Source organism: Pygoscelis adeliae, unplaced genomic scaffold, assembly GCF_000699105.1.
Source record: "Pygoscelis adeliae isolate BGI_AS28 unplaced genomic scaffold, ASM69910v1 Scaffold267, whole genome shotgun sequence".
Lineage (NCBI taxonomy): Eukaryota > Metazoa > Chordata > Aves > Sphenisciformes > Spheniscidae > Pygoscelis > Pygoscelis adeliae.
In genome coordinates, this window is record NW_008825150.1 from 2,096,209 (window position 1) to 2,114,036 (window position 17,828).

Below are 17,828 nucleotides of genomic sequence, written 5' to 3' on the forward strand. Positions count from 1 at the left end.
AATGTGTGCTGTGAACTCCTGAACTATAATTTCATTGCTGCAGTCAACTGTCTGTGTGGCCAGGATGACTCTTTAACTTGCATAATAGAAACTGAGATAGAAAAAAAAAAATGACGGTGTTTACTTACCGTGGAAGTGTATGTTCACCATCTAACTAGCTTTAATGGTGCTGAGTACTGGAGCAGATTTTGGGGCTAAAAAATACAATATTTAGATAGAAAACTCTATTATAGTTTAATTCCACATCTCTCTCAATAAGAATCACTCAAAAAAAAAAAAAACCAACCTGCTAGGATTTTAACCAATTATTTTCCTTTCCCTCTTATTTCAGGTACCTTTGCTGTGATTAGTATGATGGTTGGTGGCGTTGCTGTGAGACAAGTGCCTGATGAAATAATTGCTGTAGGCTACAATTCTACTAATGTTACAGATTACCTTGAATATTACCATGCTAGGGATGCCAAGAGAGTACAGGTAGCTGTGACTCTCGCCTTTCTTTCAGGAATTATCCAGGTATGTGCTTGCAGTTTGCTGTAAGGTCAAGTTCAGATGCTGCTGCTAGACTTGCAGTTGCAAGGGGTACGGGGTCATGGCAGATCCCCTGTCAATAGACTTGTGCTTCAGCACTGCACTGTGTAGAATACAGGCTGCTTCGTGGCAGCCACATAACAGAAGTGGGGAGGGATGCGTTGGAGGCAAGTCTTTGTCTGGCATCTTGGCTTGACTGGGAGAAATGGGACTCCCCCCTTTCATTTTTTTCCTATCCCATCAGAAAAACTCAACCTGATGTTCTCTAGTCTGTCCATAAATGCATACAAACACATGTCTACCCATATCCCACATTGCACCTGCCAGTGGCATGGAAGCTTTGGTGCATTGATGGCTGCTTACTGAACTGTGGCTTTAGAAAGGCCAAGTTCAGGTTTGCCTGATCTGGCTTGGGCGTCGAGGTAAGAAGAGGTGTCCTGTGGCCTGCCTGCTATATAATACTGATGTTCAGGCTACAGTGGCAGTCACATGGTTAATATTTCTCTTCTTCATTAGTTGTGTTTAGGTCTTCTTCGATTTGGATTTGTAGCCATCTATCTAACGGAGCCTCTCGTGCGAGGATTTACTACTGCTGCTGCGGTTCACGTTTTCACTTCTCAATTAAAGTATCTCCTTGGCATTAAGACTAACCGATACAGTGGACCCCTCTCAGTTGTATATGTGAGTAACTGCATTTACTAAACATGCAAATTCTGCATTGTCTGGATCTAGTACTTAAGCCTTTTCCTATTTTTTTTTTAATTATTATTTTGGCACTAAGTAGAATAATGCTTCAGTATTCAAAACTGGCTATGAGGTCTTTAAGTGCCATAGCAGTATATGAGCATCTTAAAGTGCAGCTTGGGTGCGACTTGATAGATCAGCATAGTCTGAGATGGGCAGATTTTAGGATTCTGCTAAATGTAGTTTTGTAGTAGTGTCGTGGTTTAACCCCAGCTGGCAACTAAGCCCCACACAGCCGCTCGCTCACTCCCCGCTGGTGGGATGGGGGAGAGAATCAGAAGAGTAAGAGAGAAAACTGTGGGTTGAGATAAAGACAGTTTAACAGGTAAAGCAAAAGCCGTGTGTGCAAGCAAAGCAAAACAAGGAATTCATTCACTCCTTCCCATCGGCAGGCAGGTGTTCAGCCATCTCCAGAAAAACAGGGCTCCATCATGTGTAATGGAAGACAAACGCCATCACTCCAAACGTCCCCCCTTCCTTCTTCTTCCACCAGCTTTATACGCTGAGCATGACGTCATATCGTATGGGATATCCCTTTGGTCAGTTGGGGTCAGCTGTCCCGGCTGCGTCCACTCCCAACTTCTTGTGCACCCCCAGCCTACTTGCTGGTGGGGTGGTGTGAGAAGCAGAAAAGGCCTTGACTGTGTGTAAGCACTGCTCAGCAATAGTGAAAACATCCCTGTATTATCAGCACTGTTTTCAGCACAAATCCAAAACATAGCCCCATACTAGCTACTGTGAAGAAAATTAACTCTATCCCAGCCAAAACCAGCACAAATATGAACAGATAATAATGTTCATTGAAGCAAGTCTCTGGTACATCGTGGGAAAATGTGCTACTAAAATGCTTCACTATAGACCAGACATATTTTGCAAAGCTAGGGAATGTTATTCTCAGAACCTTGCCCAGTCTGTATTTCTTTAATGTCACACACAATTCCTGATGGGAGTATTCTTCATTTCCTGTTTGTAAGCTGTTTTGTAGTGTGGTTGGACACAAAGTGCTGTATCATCATAAATGTACCTGTTCGTTAGAGTAGTGGGAAAAACTATTTTGAAATAAGGACACAGTGTAAAACATTGCTATTTATCGAAGACCCTAAGCATTAAAACTGATTGTTCAGAGCCAGTAGGGATCCACTATTTGACATAGCTCATAGCCTAATCTTCCACTCACCTTCTGTCTAACACGTAGTGATGCAAGGGGACAGAAGAAAAAACATGCAGTGTAAAGCTGTGATTTGGTTAGTATGACTTAAGTAAAACCAAAAGCTCTTGTTCACTTGAATTTAAAATTGCCAGTTGTGCTCTGAAAAAAATGTGATGGATCTCATGCAGCAAATTATTTGTTTAAAGGGACATCTCTAATTGAAATTACAACCACAGCTTTCACGTTTATATGAGCATTACTTTTCTTGCTGTTATGAACAAGCAGAGTTGAAATACATTTGAATCTGATTTGCCTGCCAGTCTAGGAAGCCTCAAGTTGTTTTCACGAAATCAATGCTCTGATTTTGCAGACAAGAACTCCTGAGTGGAAGAATAGGGAAGATCTCAGATATCTGTGAAACCCAAGCTTTTGAGCAGATTGATGGCTCAGCAATAACGAAGCTTCAGGATTTCGACTACATGGAGGCTGTAGAGAATACTTTGTGGGAATCTTTCTTGTATATTTGTGGAGATGTAACAAACCTTTTGGAAACAAGGCTGCACTAATGATTAATTCCTAAATTTGCTGTTTAGTTCACTAATCCGGAAACCAGACATACTAACTGCCAAACAAATAGAAGGGAACGTATACATTCAAGGTGTACTACCAGGACATCTTGAATGTATAATATCCTGATAGTTGCCGTAATTTTCCTTCTGTCTAAAGAAGGGTATGTACATCTTCTTTCAAAGACCTCTCCAGAGGTCATTTATTTATTTTTATTTTTTTAAATGCAGTGGAAGAAGGAGGAGTAATTGGTAGGGGAATCATTTACCCTCTAGCAACTTGTGTGTTCCAGCAAGCTTTCTTTCCTAACACCCTTTTAATAGAGTTTTCAATTAAAAGATATTTGGAATAATGGCCAGTTCAGCAGTGTTGCAAGATCACTGTTATTTAATAATACTGCTACGGTAACCTCGATAGTTGTATCAGCAGCTTTATCGTTTTAGAATTGTTTATGCAGCTCTAACTAGATGTGACTTGCCAAAGAATATTTGAAGGTATTAGAAGGAGTTTGCATTTATTGCTTTCAGGTAGCTGCCAGTATGAAATATGTGTGAAAATGTTGAGGATAAGAGATGTGGTTTAGTTTAGACTTTTTCCCCCATGATATTTTTTTCTCCAAATTTTTTCCCCATTTGAGGAAGACTGATACTGTAAATGATTGCAAATGCATCTTCCTCACGGAGATACTCTGAACTTCTGTGTTTTGTGGGAGCAATGGGGATTTTGATGAGGCACTGATTCACTGTGGTTATAAATGCAGAATAAAAACACAGGTGAACAGCAGTGTATAATTTGCTCTTTTGTGGCAAATCTCCATGAAGATTATATTTTCTTAGGAATAATTATGTTACTTCTGTTGTGTTACAGAGCATAGCTGCTGTGCTTTCAAAAATAACAACGACCAATATTGCTGCATTGATTGTTGGATTAACGTGCATTGTTCTATTGTTGATTGGCAAGGAAATCAATCTCCGGTTTAAGAAGAAGCTCCCAGTTCCTATTCCTATGGAGATCATTGTGGTAAGCCAGTTGTGAAATTCTATAGCTAAATTATATAACTATTCTAAAGCTGTAGAAACTATTTCATTTTCTATCAAGTCTTACTGAGCTTTAGAGTAACTTCTGTTGAAAGTGATTCATTTGAGGCTTGATCCAATTGAAGGTTTGGATACTCATAAGGTTAGGACTCACGTGCCCAAGCTTTAGGCATGAAGTCCCAAAGAAGAATTGAAAACCCGGTTAAACACCCACAGTCCCCTATGGCACTGGGTAGGTAGAGATTTGGTGTAAAACCCACTCTATCCTGGAGTTTCGGCACCTGAATGATTCTCTGCGAGACATGCCTCTGAGTGGCATTTCCTACTTGGAGTCCAAGAGCTCAGAACCCCCTCCTGAAAGAAGGTGCTTACGGATGCCTGTTTCAGAGGTTCTGCAGGGATTGCTTGCTTTTTAAAATGCAGTGACAGAAAGAGCAGGAACCAGGGGAACTTAATACTTAACCTTCCTTTCTCTGTTTCCAAGACTGATAACCGACTGCAGCATTGATTCTGTTTTGAATGACTACTCTAAAATACATGGATAAAGCAGACTATCTTAATACACACAAAGCCCACATCTTAGATAACCTTTCACCTTTAAAAGTGGTTGGATTTAAAAATGAGTTCTTGGACAACTAGAGCTCTCAAACAACCCGCACAAAATCAGAGCTGAGAAAGGGAATAGCCGAAGGTATGGGTACAATCTAGATAGAAGGAACAAAGAAAAGGGATGCTGTTGAGAGATGATGGAGGTGGTGTAATAGGGTATTGTTTGATAGTAAGCCAATAGCAAAGTGATCTTACACCTGTTCCTTTCATTGCTGCTGCACCAGTTCTGCTTACAGAGAGCATGCAGGTTATGCACATGTAAATATGGCAGTGCAGACGTCCTTGGCTTGTCCTTGCATTTAATTTCCCAATACGCTATTCTGCCTGAGCTTGGCTCAGGCAAAGGGAATTAGAGTGATTCAGATCATACCATAGCATGTTCCGTTTAACTGTTTCCAAGAAAACTTTATAAAATCAGTGGGGGTTGAACACGGCGGAGGGAAAATTGTGATACTTCCTCCTTTTTATCTGCTTCTTTACCCCCTAACTCCTAGAAAACTGATTGACAAATAAATGTAATCCCTTGTATGCATTATTCATAATCAGCTAAGTGTTACTAGTTCTTCAGGTGGCTTTATCTCTTTCTAGCTGATGTTTATAAATGTGTTTGTGGATTTTTAGGTAATTATTGGCACAGGAGTTTCAGCTGGAATGAATCTGAGTGAGTCATACAGAGTGGATGTTGTTGGGAATATTCCTCAAGGGTAAGGATGATATATTCTTATTCAAACTATACCTTTTCCATATGGCATGTAACTTTTATTATAGTAATTTGTAAATATTTATTTCATCTCCAAGGTTACGTGCACCAGCAGTTCCTGAGATTCAGCTCATCCCAGCAATATTTGTGGATGCAATAGCAATAGCAATAGTTGGATTTTCAATGGCTGTATCAATGGCCAAGATCTTTGCCCTTAAACATGGTTACGCCATTGATGGGAATCAGGTAAAAGTATTGGGGTTGCTTTGTTGAAAATTCTCAGTAGCACCTTTGTTACATCGTTTAAGTAGAATGGGTTATTGGACAAAAATTAGTTTTTCTTTCATAGTGGAATCAGGTCAGGTTTTTGACAGCCTACACATTTAAATGCCAGGAATTATTTTAAGTTCTTCTGGCTGTGTTTTAATAACCAGTTTCACTTTTAGCTTCGTTTTGGGAAACTTGCTTCTGTTAGACTTGGGCATAGGCATGAATATTAATTGTTGGGACAGACATTACTTAGCCTACTGTCCTGATGGACAGCTACTTTATCTCTGCTTTCTGTAATAGAGCAAGGCATAGAGTTCCCATGTGATAAATACAATGCCTTATGTGTCAAAGAACTATTATCTAAGGTTCAGAAATTCCAATTATGTTTTATAGTTTCTTTTTATTCCCACTGATTGTAAATAGGCAGCTCATCATTTTCTGGGGCAGCAATTGGCCCTGTCCGTAGTTACCATTCTGATCATGATTTGAGTGATAAAGGCTGTGGTTAGGGACTCTAAAACTAAAACAATGTCATCCTCACCTACTCTGTCCTTCCTGTGCAATTTAGAATCAATATTGCAGTTGGATTATTGGTTGATATCGTTGTGGTGTCAAGGGAGACAGAGAGTTCATATGCTGTAATTCATTTCCTAGGGCAAGCATCTGACACAGCACAGATCAGCTGCTCCCCCTTCTCAAAATGGCTGTCTTCCTCTGAGAGTAAATGGGAGTTGAAATGACTTTTACCTACAGAGTTTTACATCTGGTCAGATGAATCTTATCCTTCATATCATTGTTTTCTGTTACCCAAAGAGAGAAGAGGACAAATCCGTAGTTGCATGAATGGAATCAGCACTATTTACGTTAGTTAATCATCACTGACCTAAGTTAAGCATCTAGACCTTTTGCCTCAGGAGGTGCCAGATGTTAAACTATAGAACTCCTTGTCACCTGATGCAGTGCATGCTGAGCGTTGAAATGAATCAAAAAAGGATTGTACAAATGCAAAGAGAAAAACTCATTGAGAACTACTGAAAATGTCTAACTCAAATCACCTCAGTTACAAATAGCAGGGTGCAGAGTAATCTGGGGAGGCCTCATTACAAGCAAATACTTTCTTAGGTGTCAGAAACACGGTACTGAGGTAGATGGAGCTCTGATCTCGCTCATGGTAACAGTTCTCATCTGGGATCTTCCTGATGAAACAGTGGACACACGTTGGTTTTTTCATGTACAGCAATGAATTACCACCCATGGAAACACAGCCAAGACTACTCTTGGTTCTAATAGTACTAAACAGATAGTTTAGAGGGGGCAGCAAAGAACAATGTCTATATGAGAAACCGTTTTCCACGTATATTCAGTGTTAAAATTCAAGTTATCCCCAAGTTGAAGAAATCCTCAAAACAAGCAATGCTGTCATTCATTTTAGTTTTCAGTGTGACTCATTACAGTAACATTTAAGGGTGGGAAATGTCTTGAACACTTCATCAGATACTTCATTTAACACATGATTTAACATGCCTCAACTTGTGCATGTGTGAGAACCACAGGTATAAGATTCTCTACGATAATGTTGCTAGAAAGCACTGTAAATAAGATGTGGTTATTAATATGTATGGATAGCTCCAGCTTCGTACAGTTGCTAGGTATAACTGCCTTTTGTTTTGCTGTATTGTTTAATGCAGGAACTTATTGCCTTGGGAATATGCAACTCTGTGGGGTCATTTTTCCAAAGCTTTTCAATCACTTGCTCGATGTCTCGGAGTCTTGTTCAGGAAAGCACCGGTGGGAAAACTCAGGTATGTAAACCCAAATTTTGAGTGAAACAAAGCATGCTTTTTGGAGCTCCAGAGCTAAAATCTGAAGCTTCACTAGATGGCCAGATTTCTCTGCCTGGGCCAGAAGGAATAACTGGAGCTTCCCATGTTCAAATCCAGGTTGGGCCAGGACAGCAGGCTGCACGACGGAATAGATGAACTGAGTGGGAGGGATCAAAAGCCACTTGAACAACCAGCCTTGTGGAAAGCACGAGAGGGGTTAGCTAATCAGTAATGCCCTTTGGGGGCACTTCTTAATACTCTGACATCATTTCTTGCTTCTTTTGTTCAGATTGCAGGTGCACTCTCTTCAATTATGGTTCTGTTGGTAATTGTGGCTATTGGATACCTCTTTGAACCACTTCCACAGGTAAGGGAGTTCTGCCTGTTAGTCATTGCATTGTCAGCGAACAGAGGCCAGTGAGTATTGCTTAAAACAGAGATTGTGGTATCGTTAGTAAGGAAACACAGTTAGGCCTTGATCCTGAAACCTTTAAATTTTGTATGCATTTTCGCTGTAAGTTAGACAAGAAATTAGTAATATTTTGAAGGATCCGGCATGCTTTTTTTTGTTGTTGTTTTTAATATTGGACATTCTGGACTCTGTCTTTAGAACATTAAAAATGATACCTTCAAACAGTTCCCCTTTGCAGCATAGGAATTCTGGGAAGAGGTTAAAAAGTTACTTTCTTTTAAAGTAACAGCTCAGCAGGGAAAAGGTTAGAGCTAGGTGATGGCTCAGCATGATGAGTTGGTTTTGCTGCAGTTTCACTTATTTGTATAAAAATATATTTATGTGAACAAATATATTCTCACTTAAAAAGAAAAAAAAGCTTGGTTCTGGGGCATGCATAGGGTGATATGCAATTCCTGGGTTTTTTTTATAGGAGATGTACCTTGGGTTACCCCTATTTGACACTTGCAGGAAATGTTGCAGTATATCATAGAGAAACTTGAATTTGAGATTATAGCCTAGCTGCTTCAGGCACTACAGGGACTATAATTGCATGGCGCTCTGGAATATGTGATTTCTTTTGCCAGGAAAGAGTAAATCAAACTGTACTGATTCTGACTTACCATTTCTGCAGCTCCAGTAAAAGTGTATCTCCACTGAACTATTTGAAAAGTTGTTTTTTCAAATGGAACATCTGTGCAGCAGACTTATATCAGTTGTACAAACCACAGACATATGGTTACTTGCGATGTTTTGAAGTTTCTATTTGACATTGGATTTATTTTGCTTCTGAAAGTTGTATTTGTGTAATACTCCTAGACAGTGCTAGCTGCAATTGTAATGGTGAACCTGAAAGGAATGTTTAAACAGTTTGGAGACGTCGCGCACTTCTGGAGAACCAGTAAGATTGAACTGGTGAGCAATACACAGCTCAGTGCATGTATTTTACTGTATTAAATTTGTTGTTCCTCTTCTTCCTAACCCCCAAGACAGGGTAGAAACTTATCAAGGAGTTACAAATTGGTGTTGCGTTGCAGATGAACATAAGACATGGAGCTGTAAGTACCCTAGGAGAGTGAGCTGTTGCAGACAAGAATGTTTTTTGTTGTTGTTGTTCAACAACCTTTAACTTAGGTCAGAAGTAGTTTGGTTACGGTAAAAGCAAAGCTTTTGCAGTGTTGCTATAGGAACTGCACTGAAGGCTGTGGGAATGTCTGAGAAGAATTGAAATAAAAGAAAACTGCTTGAAAGGTATTTGCCATCTTTTAAGACAAACCAAAAACCTGGCTGGAGTGGGCCGGAACTAAGAGTGTATCGCAGGGAACAATTTGGTGGCATTTTTCTCCTGGATTAAGTGGCTAATGGAAGTAAGTGAAGAGCTGCTTGCAGGCCTTGCATATTTTTTTTTTTTTTTTATCCTAAGGTATTTGGAGTCTGATGGTAACAGAGGATTCCTTGGAGAACAGGACTTAAGACATTAATTAATATGTGACAGTTTGTCAGATGTTGTATTACTGCGCCTTGAGCTTTTATGCCCTTCTGAAAGGTTAAGGCAATTACAGTCTGCTATCATGATGGATTACATTATAGCGTATTCCTGAACAGAAGTGATACATAGGTTTTGAGGCTGAATTATGCTCTTGGTTTTGCTGTTAACAGAAAAGGATGAATAATAATTCAGAGCTTTTCTTTGTTTTAGGCCATCTGGGTGGTAGCTTTTGTGGCTTCTCTTTTCCTGGGACTAGACTATGGTTTGCTTACTGCAGTAGCGTTTGCAATGATAACCGTTATTTACAGAACACAAAGGTCAGATTTCTTCTTTATCAAAATTAGTGTTTGCTGATCTTCTGTGTGGTTTTGTTTGTTTAAGGGGTGCAAATAAGCAGAAGACCTTTCCACCCTCTTCAACTGCATACAGTATAGATTCTGCTTCATAATGTAGGTCATGCCCTGTGGCTCTGATCCAGGGTTCACATTTTATTTTTCTGAGAACAAAATTTCTAGAGGGCATGAAACTTGCCATTTCAATAATAAACAGAAGATTTTCGATTTCTTGTATTGGTTAATCTTCTTGTTTACTTTTTTTAATGCCTACAGTTCAGAAATTCAAATCTGCTTGATGCTGGTTTCAGTAAATGGTTTCATTTTGTGTGCATTAATTGTCACAGCCACGCAGAAGTTGTGTTAGGTTATCACTAGATGAATGTTTAGGTATTTTATAAGAAAGTTCTAATTCATCATAAAATTGTGCCTGCCCTTCTAGTTTTTCAAATCACTTCTCCTCTCTCCCCATTCAAAGTGACGAAGTTTTTACTGTGAAGCTTTCCAGGTCTACAGCAAAATGATTTCTTGCATATGTGGATAGGACTGTTATATGAGGCTTCTAGGCTCAAGGTCTGGGATATCTAGGTAGAAAATGTATAAAAGTGTTGGTTTCAGTCTGCATTGGAATGAAACCAAATCCTGAGGGTTTCCACTCTGCATAAATAAGAGGGTTTTTTCTGCCATCTCTAGATGGTTTTGTTCTTGCAAACAGAACAGTAATGTACTTTGCTGTCACACTGCTTGTGAGTTGGGAATATTCATCTTCTCAGGCACTGTCCTGGGAGCAGAGTGGCTCTTTGAAATTGCAGCATGTTTTCTGCCAGTATGAGTTTCCATATTTGCAAGATAGTCAATGGAGTTGCACCAGTTCACGCTGAAGAGAATTTGCCCTGTACCTTTGCATGCTTTGGCCCATGCTTTTCAGAAAATGACAACATTACAGTGCTAAGTTTCTAAATTGTTTTGCATTGACAGAAGCAAATTCGTCTAGTCACCAAACGGCCCCTTTATTATGTTCCTGCCATTAACCGCCCACTGCACTGGACCATGTTTAGATAAGCCGGTGTCAGACAGGCACTGCAGAATGACTATTTAAAATAAGTTTCAATCTGTATTGAATACTCACTTTTCCACTTCATAAGTGATGATACGGAAACATTTGCTTCCATTTCTCTCTAGCCCTCAATACAGAATCCTTGGTCAGATTCCTGACACTGACATCTACTGTGACGTGAAAGAGTACGAAGAGGTAGGAGCATATTCTTCTGCATTGAAGAGTTTTATGTAGTGGAGCAAAGGCAACTGTGGCAATTTGCTGCTTAGCCCTACCATACTGCTGTCTGCCTGGCATTCACCTGTGTTGAAAGGGAGGAAAATAAATTTAATTTTAGTAGTAAAAGCTATTTTGTTCAAAATGCTAGCTTTTTGTACTGCATGTACATTTGACCAGGAGGTGATCAAAAGTAACCTTTATACTAGTTCCATTGTACTAGCCTGTACAAAATGATAAGGTTTATAGGAATACCACTGCTAAACCCGCTATATACACAAGGGAATACCAGGCCACCTTCTTTACTTGTGTGGCAGTATTGCATGAAATCCATGGAACCCAGGACCCAAACTGATCTGTTCTTCAGAATTGCACAAACTGTTCAAAATAGCTTCTCCCTGCCTCCACCCATCCCCTGCTCATTAAATATACATGATTAATGGCACAATTGCTCACCATGCACTTAGTTTCTTATAAATGCCATTTTGTTCAACCAAAAGTCGGTGAAAGCAGTACATTTTGTCAATATAATGGATATAAACATGCTGTATTTATTCACAAACAGCAACTACAATTTTCTGTGCTCTCTGTCATGTTCTCAGAGATGCTGCTATGAAAAGGCTACATCCCCCTTTACTGAGGAACCAGTCTGTGAAAACCTGTGTGAAAAGATGATGCTGTAATTTGAAAACATTCTCTCACCAGCAGTTCTGCTTTGAATATGATACAAAGCGAAAGTATATGTGGGCATGTTTATAGCTGTATGCAAAGGAGACTCCATTTTTGTTATACTGAATGCAGTTAGCATTTCCTCCTCCTGTATAAAGACAGGGTTGGCAGCATATGGCAGGCTGGATCTCTGCTGCTGGCCAGGTCATTTGCATGTAAAATGTCAGAGTGCAGCCTGTGTAGAGATGACGTCGTTTAAAGTAGAGGAAAGAAGTGATATCGAGACCTTTTTGAAGGCCTGTTTAAAATCAAAGATTTGAAAGAGGAGATGAGAAAGAGAGAGAGAGAAGTAAGTCGTTATGCCTGTAGAAAGGGAGGCTACAAGGAAGCATTCCTAGCTCTGCATGATTTCCTAATGTTAATACCAGCTGCAGATAGCAACATCAGAGAACTGCAAATGTGTAAATCCTTTTTATGGCTGTATATTTCACTGTTATAAAGAAGGAGAAATGTTACATGGCATTGATTGTGTGCAACATTACACTGGGAAAGGTGGAAGGTCCGATCTTCTGATTGGCTTTGCTCACAGCAGTGCCAACCTTCTGTGTTTGACACATGCTGATAGCCATTCAGGCTTGGCTGTTGGGCTGCATGTTCATGTGTCTTGTGCTCACACAGGTGCTTTTCTTCTAGTGCAGGCAAAACTTAACTGCGCATATCCAATATTCTTTTCCTTAGGTTAAAGAATATCCTGGAATAAAAATATTTCAAGCTAATGCATCGCTTTATTTTGCCAATAGCGAGTCATATACAAGTGCACTGAAGAAAAAGGTGAGTAAAGTAAATGCTCTAATGTCTCTGTCTGGTAAATTCAAACTGGCTTCTGAAATGTGCTCATCTTTCAGCCCCTTTAGTGTAGCCCCTAGCACAGTGTTTCTCAGCCTGTGGCCCCTGGTGATCAGTAAAATATGAGAAGGTGACCCTCCAGCCAACTGCAAATCATCTTAGGAAGCAACAACGTGGTGGGAGGGAATAAACGGACAAAGTGTAGCTTAGTACTAACTGCTTGTGAACGGAAAGTCTGGTGGTTGCACAGCACAAACTGGTCAAACACATTTTTTTTTCAGAAGGAAATAAGTAGTTGCTGAACTGAAAACAAAATGTCTGGGAGTAAAAGCTTCCTTCTTGGGTGACAAACTTTACTGGAGTGTAAGACGGTGGAATACTGTGGGCATTTAATGCCTCTCATGAGCAACAGATTACCTGCATACAGAGTATGCCTCACCTCCTGTCTAACCCATGTTTGACTGGGTGGGAACGGCAATAACAGAACTAGCTAAGGGCAGAACTGCCTGACCCGGTAGCAGTTGCACCCTTACTAACTTCTGAAAAATTTTTCTGTAGCTCCCATGATGAGTCTTATACAAAACAGGTGGGTGGTACTTATCTTCACAAAGCAAGAGGTATTGGTGATTTATGTCCAAATGCACTTCTCTCCCCTTTGCTCTCTGCACTCGAATCAGCATTCAGTTGAAACATGGCACTCTCTGATTTCAAGAAAAGAATGTGATGCACCTCTTCCTCATCTTGTTAACACAGTGCTTGCCAAGATTATTCCTTCTTACTTTATACTGTTCTCACCCCCACCAAGGGAAGCTGAACAATGTAGGCTTGTGTTTTAAATTTATGACAGTGGTGAATTCAGTGCTAATTGATACTGCAATGTCATCCTAACAAGCTGAATCTCCTCTGATCGTGCTTTCTTTTTGTGACAGACTGGAGTGGACCCTTGTGCCATATTAGCAGCAAGGAGAAAAGCCCAGAAGAGGCACGCCAGGGACATAAAGGCGACAAATAAACTCAGAAAGAAAGCTGTATTGAAACTAGTGAATTCTTCGGTAAATATTTACCTCTGCTTTATCAGCTAACATGCTGCTTTCTGGTGTTACCTTTCTTGTTTATACAAGGTACAGAGTGCTACTCGGGTAGGAAGGCTTAGGGAGCAAGCACTGTGCAGTGTGGACAGGCTACTGAGGGAACAGCGTTAAGGATCAGAGGCTCATGGCTGAATTGGGTAATTGTGTTGACCCTTGATTACATTCAGGTAGCACATAGCGGAGCAGAGCCTTTCCACGCTGTCATACTGTCTCAGCAGTGGTGTCGGCAGAAATTGGAGGGACCCTACCTCTGCCCCTCCCCACACACTTGGAATAATCATGCAGAAATAGGATATAATAAAATGAATTCAAATTAGCAGCCCCTGTAATAAAAAAGTGCCATCCGCACTGCTGATCCTGGCGTGGTTAAGTGAGGCCGGTACATTGAGAAGGGCTGTTTGAAACATGCTTGTGCTTTTGTGCATGTTTAAATTCACCCCCGCAGTAGGAGCTGGTATGTGCTTTTTACCATGGGGAACCCACCAAACCCGTAACTTAAGAGCCCGATTGCTTCTTTTGAATATATAGGCCTTGACAGGATCAGCAGGGATAAGGCAAGGAAATGGAGTAAAAACATATGAAGAGGTGTCAGTGTTTGAAGGCAATGGGTAATTCACTCCTAAGGTAACAGCTTTAAGCTGCTTGCATGCGACTGTAGAAAGGCTGGGCATAAGCGAACAAACCTTCATATACGTAAGATAGGGAAGTATGTGTGCATGTAAAGCCAGTTTCTGTAGTGGTTAGGAGCTGTACACCTTTCAAAGGCTGAAAGAACGGGTGAGTATAGGCAGGAAGGGGATCAACACTGAAAAAGCATTAGCTGTCGTTAAGCTTTATTTATGTTCTCTCCCAGACTAATGACGTGGAAGCAGGTGTAAAACATGAGATAGCAGATGACGAGTTACCTGTAAATGGAAAATTTGCATCTGCAGATGCTAGTGTACAAGACATGTCTCCTGATGAGCGTGAACACTTCATGGAGCCCAAAACAAACATCCACTCTTTAATTCTGGATTTCACCCCAGTGAACTTTGTGGATTCAGTTGGAGCAAAAACATTAAAATCAGTAAGTAGGGCTTTTTCCCCCCAAAAAAACCCACAGAAAACTTGTGAGATACCTAATAAGGAACCTGTCAGCATGAGACATAAATGCCAGCTCAAATACAATCCAGTATCTCACCTAATCACGGTTTTAGTTCTGTAGCTCTGTAAGTTTTACCTGAATACCGGGGAATGTGGACTGTGCAGCTTTCACAGTAATTGGCTTACATCTTCCAGAACTGCGATGTATACAATGATATACCTGCGTTTAACTCTGTTGCAGATTATAAAAGAATACACAGAAGTTGGTGTCCGTGTCTGTATTGCCAGCTGTAGTGGTGAGTTTGGGCCGGGGGGGGAGCGGCAGCATTTGTGAGCTTTATGGGAGAGATCGTGTTTTCTCTCTCTCCCTCTGGCCCCGAATTTTCTGCTGCCAGGTGCCTCAGTAGTATCAGCACTTACTTCACATAAAGTTGGATTCAAGGAAAAGCAAGCCCGTATACATTAGAGCCTTCACCTTAGTGAAAGTAGAGCACTGATGTAATGAGTTCTGTGAGGACTAGATCCTGCTCCCATTTATTCCAGCTGGCAAATTGTAAGTGCCACACCAAACGTTGCATCTTGAAATTGTTGTAATAATGCAATAAGGAGAAAAGCCTGCAATGTTCTAAGTTTCTGATATTTGGAATTGTAGCATCTTCTGCCAAGAACAGGCCTGGGTGTATGTCTGGATAAGAGAATTGCCCATTTGGAGTAGAAGTAGCATGTGATCCACCTGGCTATTTTAAATGTTTTAAGTAATAACAAGTAAGGGAACAAGTTGTCGTTGTCTTCCTGAGATACCGTTGTCTTCCATCTTTGTACTTCAGTTTACGCACTGATGCCATGTTTGGTTTTTATTTTGTAGGCCCTGTTATGAATGAGCTGACGAGGCTGAAGTTTTTTGAAGACACTGTAACGAGAGAGTCGCTGTTTCACAGTATTCATGACGCTGTCCTTGCTTGCCAAGTGAAAGCCAGGTCTGCTTCACAGACTGACTTTGACCTCTGAAGAGTGGCATCGAGCAGAACGGAAGCCAGATTTCACGCTGATGGAGACTCTGAGTATTTGATTTGCACAGTTTAAAGAGAGCCTAAGGCTATTTGTATCTACGGGTATAGGGTGGTGCTTATTTTCTGTAGGAAGAGTGGATAAGGAATTGGAAGCCTTCGTGCTCTTGAATTTTTTCCTTCAATCAGGGTATATAGCCTTCCAATGACATACAAGCACAAAATCATGCAAGATGAGAAAATGCAATGTATTCTGCTACAGTTGGAATCTGATAGACAAGGTGACATTCCTGTTCCTGTTGAGAAAATGGGCACTTTAACTCACTACGAGGTGGGATCTTGCAGGAAATAACTGTTCTGCAATTGCAGTGCACTGTACCAGTGTCTTTAAAGAACTGTCTTAAATGACTTTTAAAGCCTGATGTCAACATCTGCAGACAAGAGATTCACATAAACTATAATAATCTGCCAGCTGGATTAATGAATTCACACTGGTGGCATTTAGCTGCTCCTCTTTTTAAACTGGGTGGTACAGTTATTTTTTTTAAATATCTAACCTGTCTCAACTATACTCAGCTCTTCATTGCCTGAACATTTTCACTCTAAGTGAACCTCAAATTAGAAACTCATTGTTTAATTATTACATTTTCTATATGGTACTTTCACTGCCAAAATCTAATTATGCTTTCTAGAAAAGAATACAGTTGATTTTAAGCTAAAATTAGTTTAGCATCAAAGTCTGAAGACAAAACTGGTTTAAGGCAGGAGTGAAGCCTATTAAAATTAAATGAAGAACTGATGCCCTATATGCAGTCTCTTTAAGCTGGAATAAAAACATAGACAAGGTCTAAAGTCTCAGTGGTCCAAAAAAAAAAAAAAGGTACTTTTCTGTTGCCTGAGATATCTTCCTACCAGCAGTGCCGCTTCTGCCTCAGCCTTTAAGTGCTTTGAGAAACAGATTTCAGTAGAACTCAAAAATGTTATGTGTTTGGGTTTTTTTAAAAGAAACGGTAGTGTGGGGTTTTTTCTCTTGTCTTCACAACCTGGCCGCTATGGTACCGCTTAACTTCAGGTGTGAGATGAAAAACACGGACATGTAATTCAAGCAAATAATAAAATCTTCAATGCCTGCATTTCCCTGACAACAATCACTATGAATCTGAGCAGAAGTAGGAACCTGAAAGTCTCTCTCTGTAGGTTATGTCGACAGCACAGGGGAAGCGGAGCGTCGGTGATGTCTCATTTAGCACCCTCAAATCTAAGGTCCTGTGCAGAAGGGAATTCAAACCATCTCCTCTCTTCTGAATGCAGAACTTAATACTTTTATTTTGCTTCCAAGCTCTGTTGCGACTAGGGCTTGCTTCAGGTAAACCAAGTTTCCCAAGAACCATGGGCAGCTGGGGAAGATGTTTTCTTTCCTCAGACTCCCCTGCCAATAGGGATGGGAAGCTTTCTGCATCAGAAATTAGTGCTTAGCTAGAGTTCAAAGGATGAATTGAATGCATGTTAACACATTGTGTGTGTTTATTTAAACAACTTTTGGTACATTTTATAATGTTAACTAGTTTAACAAGGCTTTGTATCTCCATACAGTATATTTTTCTACTTTCAGCTTGTCGCAGCTTCAGTTTTTAACAATGTAGCCTCTTCAGTTCACATCAAAATCCTGTCAACTTCTAAAATAAAGTGATGATCATGACTTGTCAAAATCTTCCACTTTGTCTTGGTGAGACTCTGTATGTGGGACAAGCCAAGGTCCCCGGATGCAAGTGTCTGTTGCTATGGGGTGGGCTAGGTAGGGTCACCGCCTCCATGCAGGTCCTCCCCGCTGCTCAGGCTCCTGCTCCTCACCCTCCTGGCTCCCCCAGCCCCATGAAGCCCTCTCCGTGCCAGGCCTCACGATGATGCAACTACTGCTGCATTTCCCATCCTGGCAGCAACAGCTGCACTTCCTGGGGAGCTGCTGAAATGAAAGCAAGCCTTTGCCCAAGAAAGTCCTAGATCCCAGCCTGTGAGGCACTAGCGCTGTGCAACCCACTCCTGGGTACTACCGGCGTTGCTGGTAACTAACTCACCCAGTAAAATAAAATCTGGCAGCTTTTGACCAGTCTCTTCCTGTGCTTTGCTGCCACCAGCTGAATGAAGCACTGCTTCCTACT

General features: G+C 40.7%; 1 protein-coding gene across 1 annotated transcript in view; it reads left to right on the forward strand.

Moving 5' to 3' along the window:
* SLC26A5 (solute carrier family 26 (anion exchanger), member 5) overlaps positions 1–17,378 on the forward strand; it is a 23,090-nt gene extending 5,712 nt beyond the window's left edge. Inside the window, exons 4-18 of the mRNA XM_009328337.1 lie at positions 332–513; positions 1,045–1,209; positions 3,857–4,009; positions 5,257–5,339; positions 5,434–5,581; positions 7,294–7,407; positions 7,718–7,795; positions 8,699–8,794; positions 9,579–9,685; positions 10,883–10,952; positions 12,381–12,473; positions 13,418–13,540; positions 14,433–14,645; positions 14,904–14,958; positions 15,528–17,378. Of these exons, the coding sequence (XP_009326612.1) occupies positions 332–513; positions 1,045–1,209; positions 3,857–4,009; positions 5,257–5,339; positions 5,434–5,581; positions 7,294–7,407; positions 7,718–7,795; positions 8,699–8,794; positions 9,579–9,685; positions 10,883–10,952; positions 12,381–12,473; positions 13,418–13,540; positions 14,433–14,645; positions 14,904–14,958; positions 15,528–15,670 (1,823 nt within the window). The 3' untranslated portion in view covers positions 15,671–17,378. The remainder of the gene's footprint in view (positions 1–331; positions 514–1,044; positions 1,210–3,856; positions 4,010–5,256; positions 5,340–5,433; positions 5,582–7,293; positions 7,408–7,717; positions 7,796–8,698; positions 8,795–9,578; positions 9,686–10,882; positions 10,953–12,380; positions 12,474–13,417; positions 13,541–14,432; positions 14,646–14,903; positions 14,959–15,527) is intronic.
* Positions 17,379–17,828: the final 450 nt, after the last annotated feature.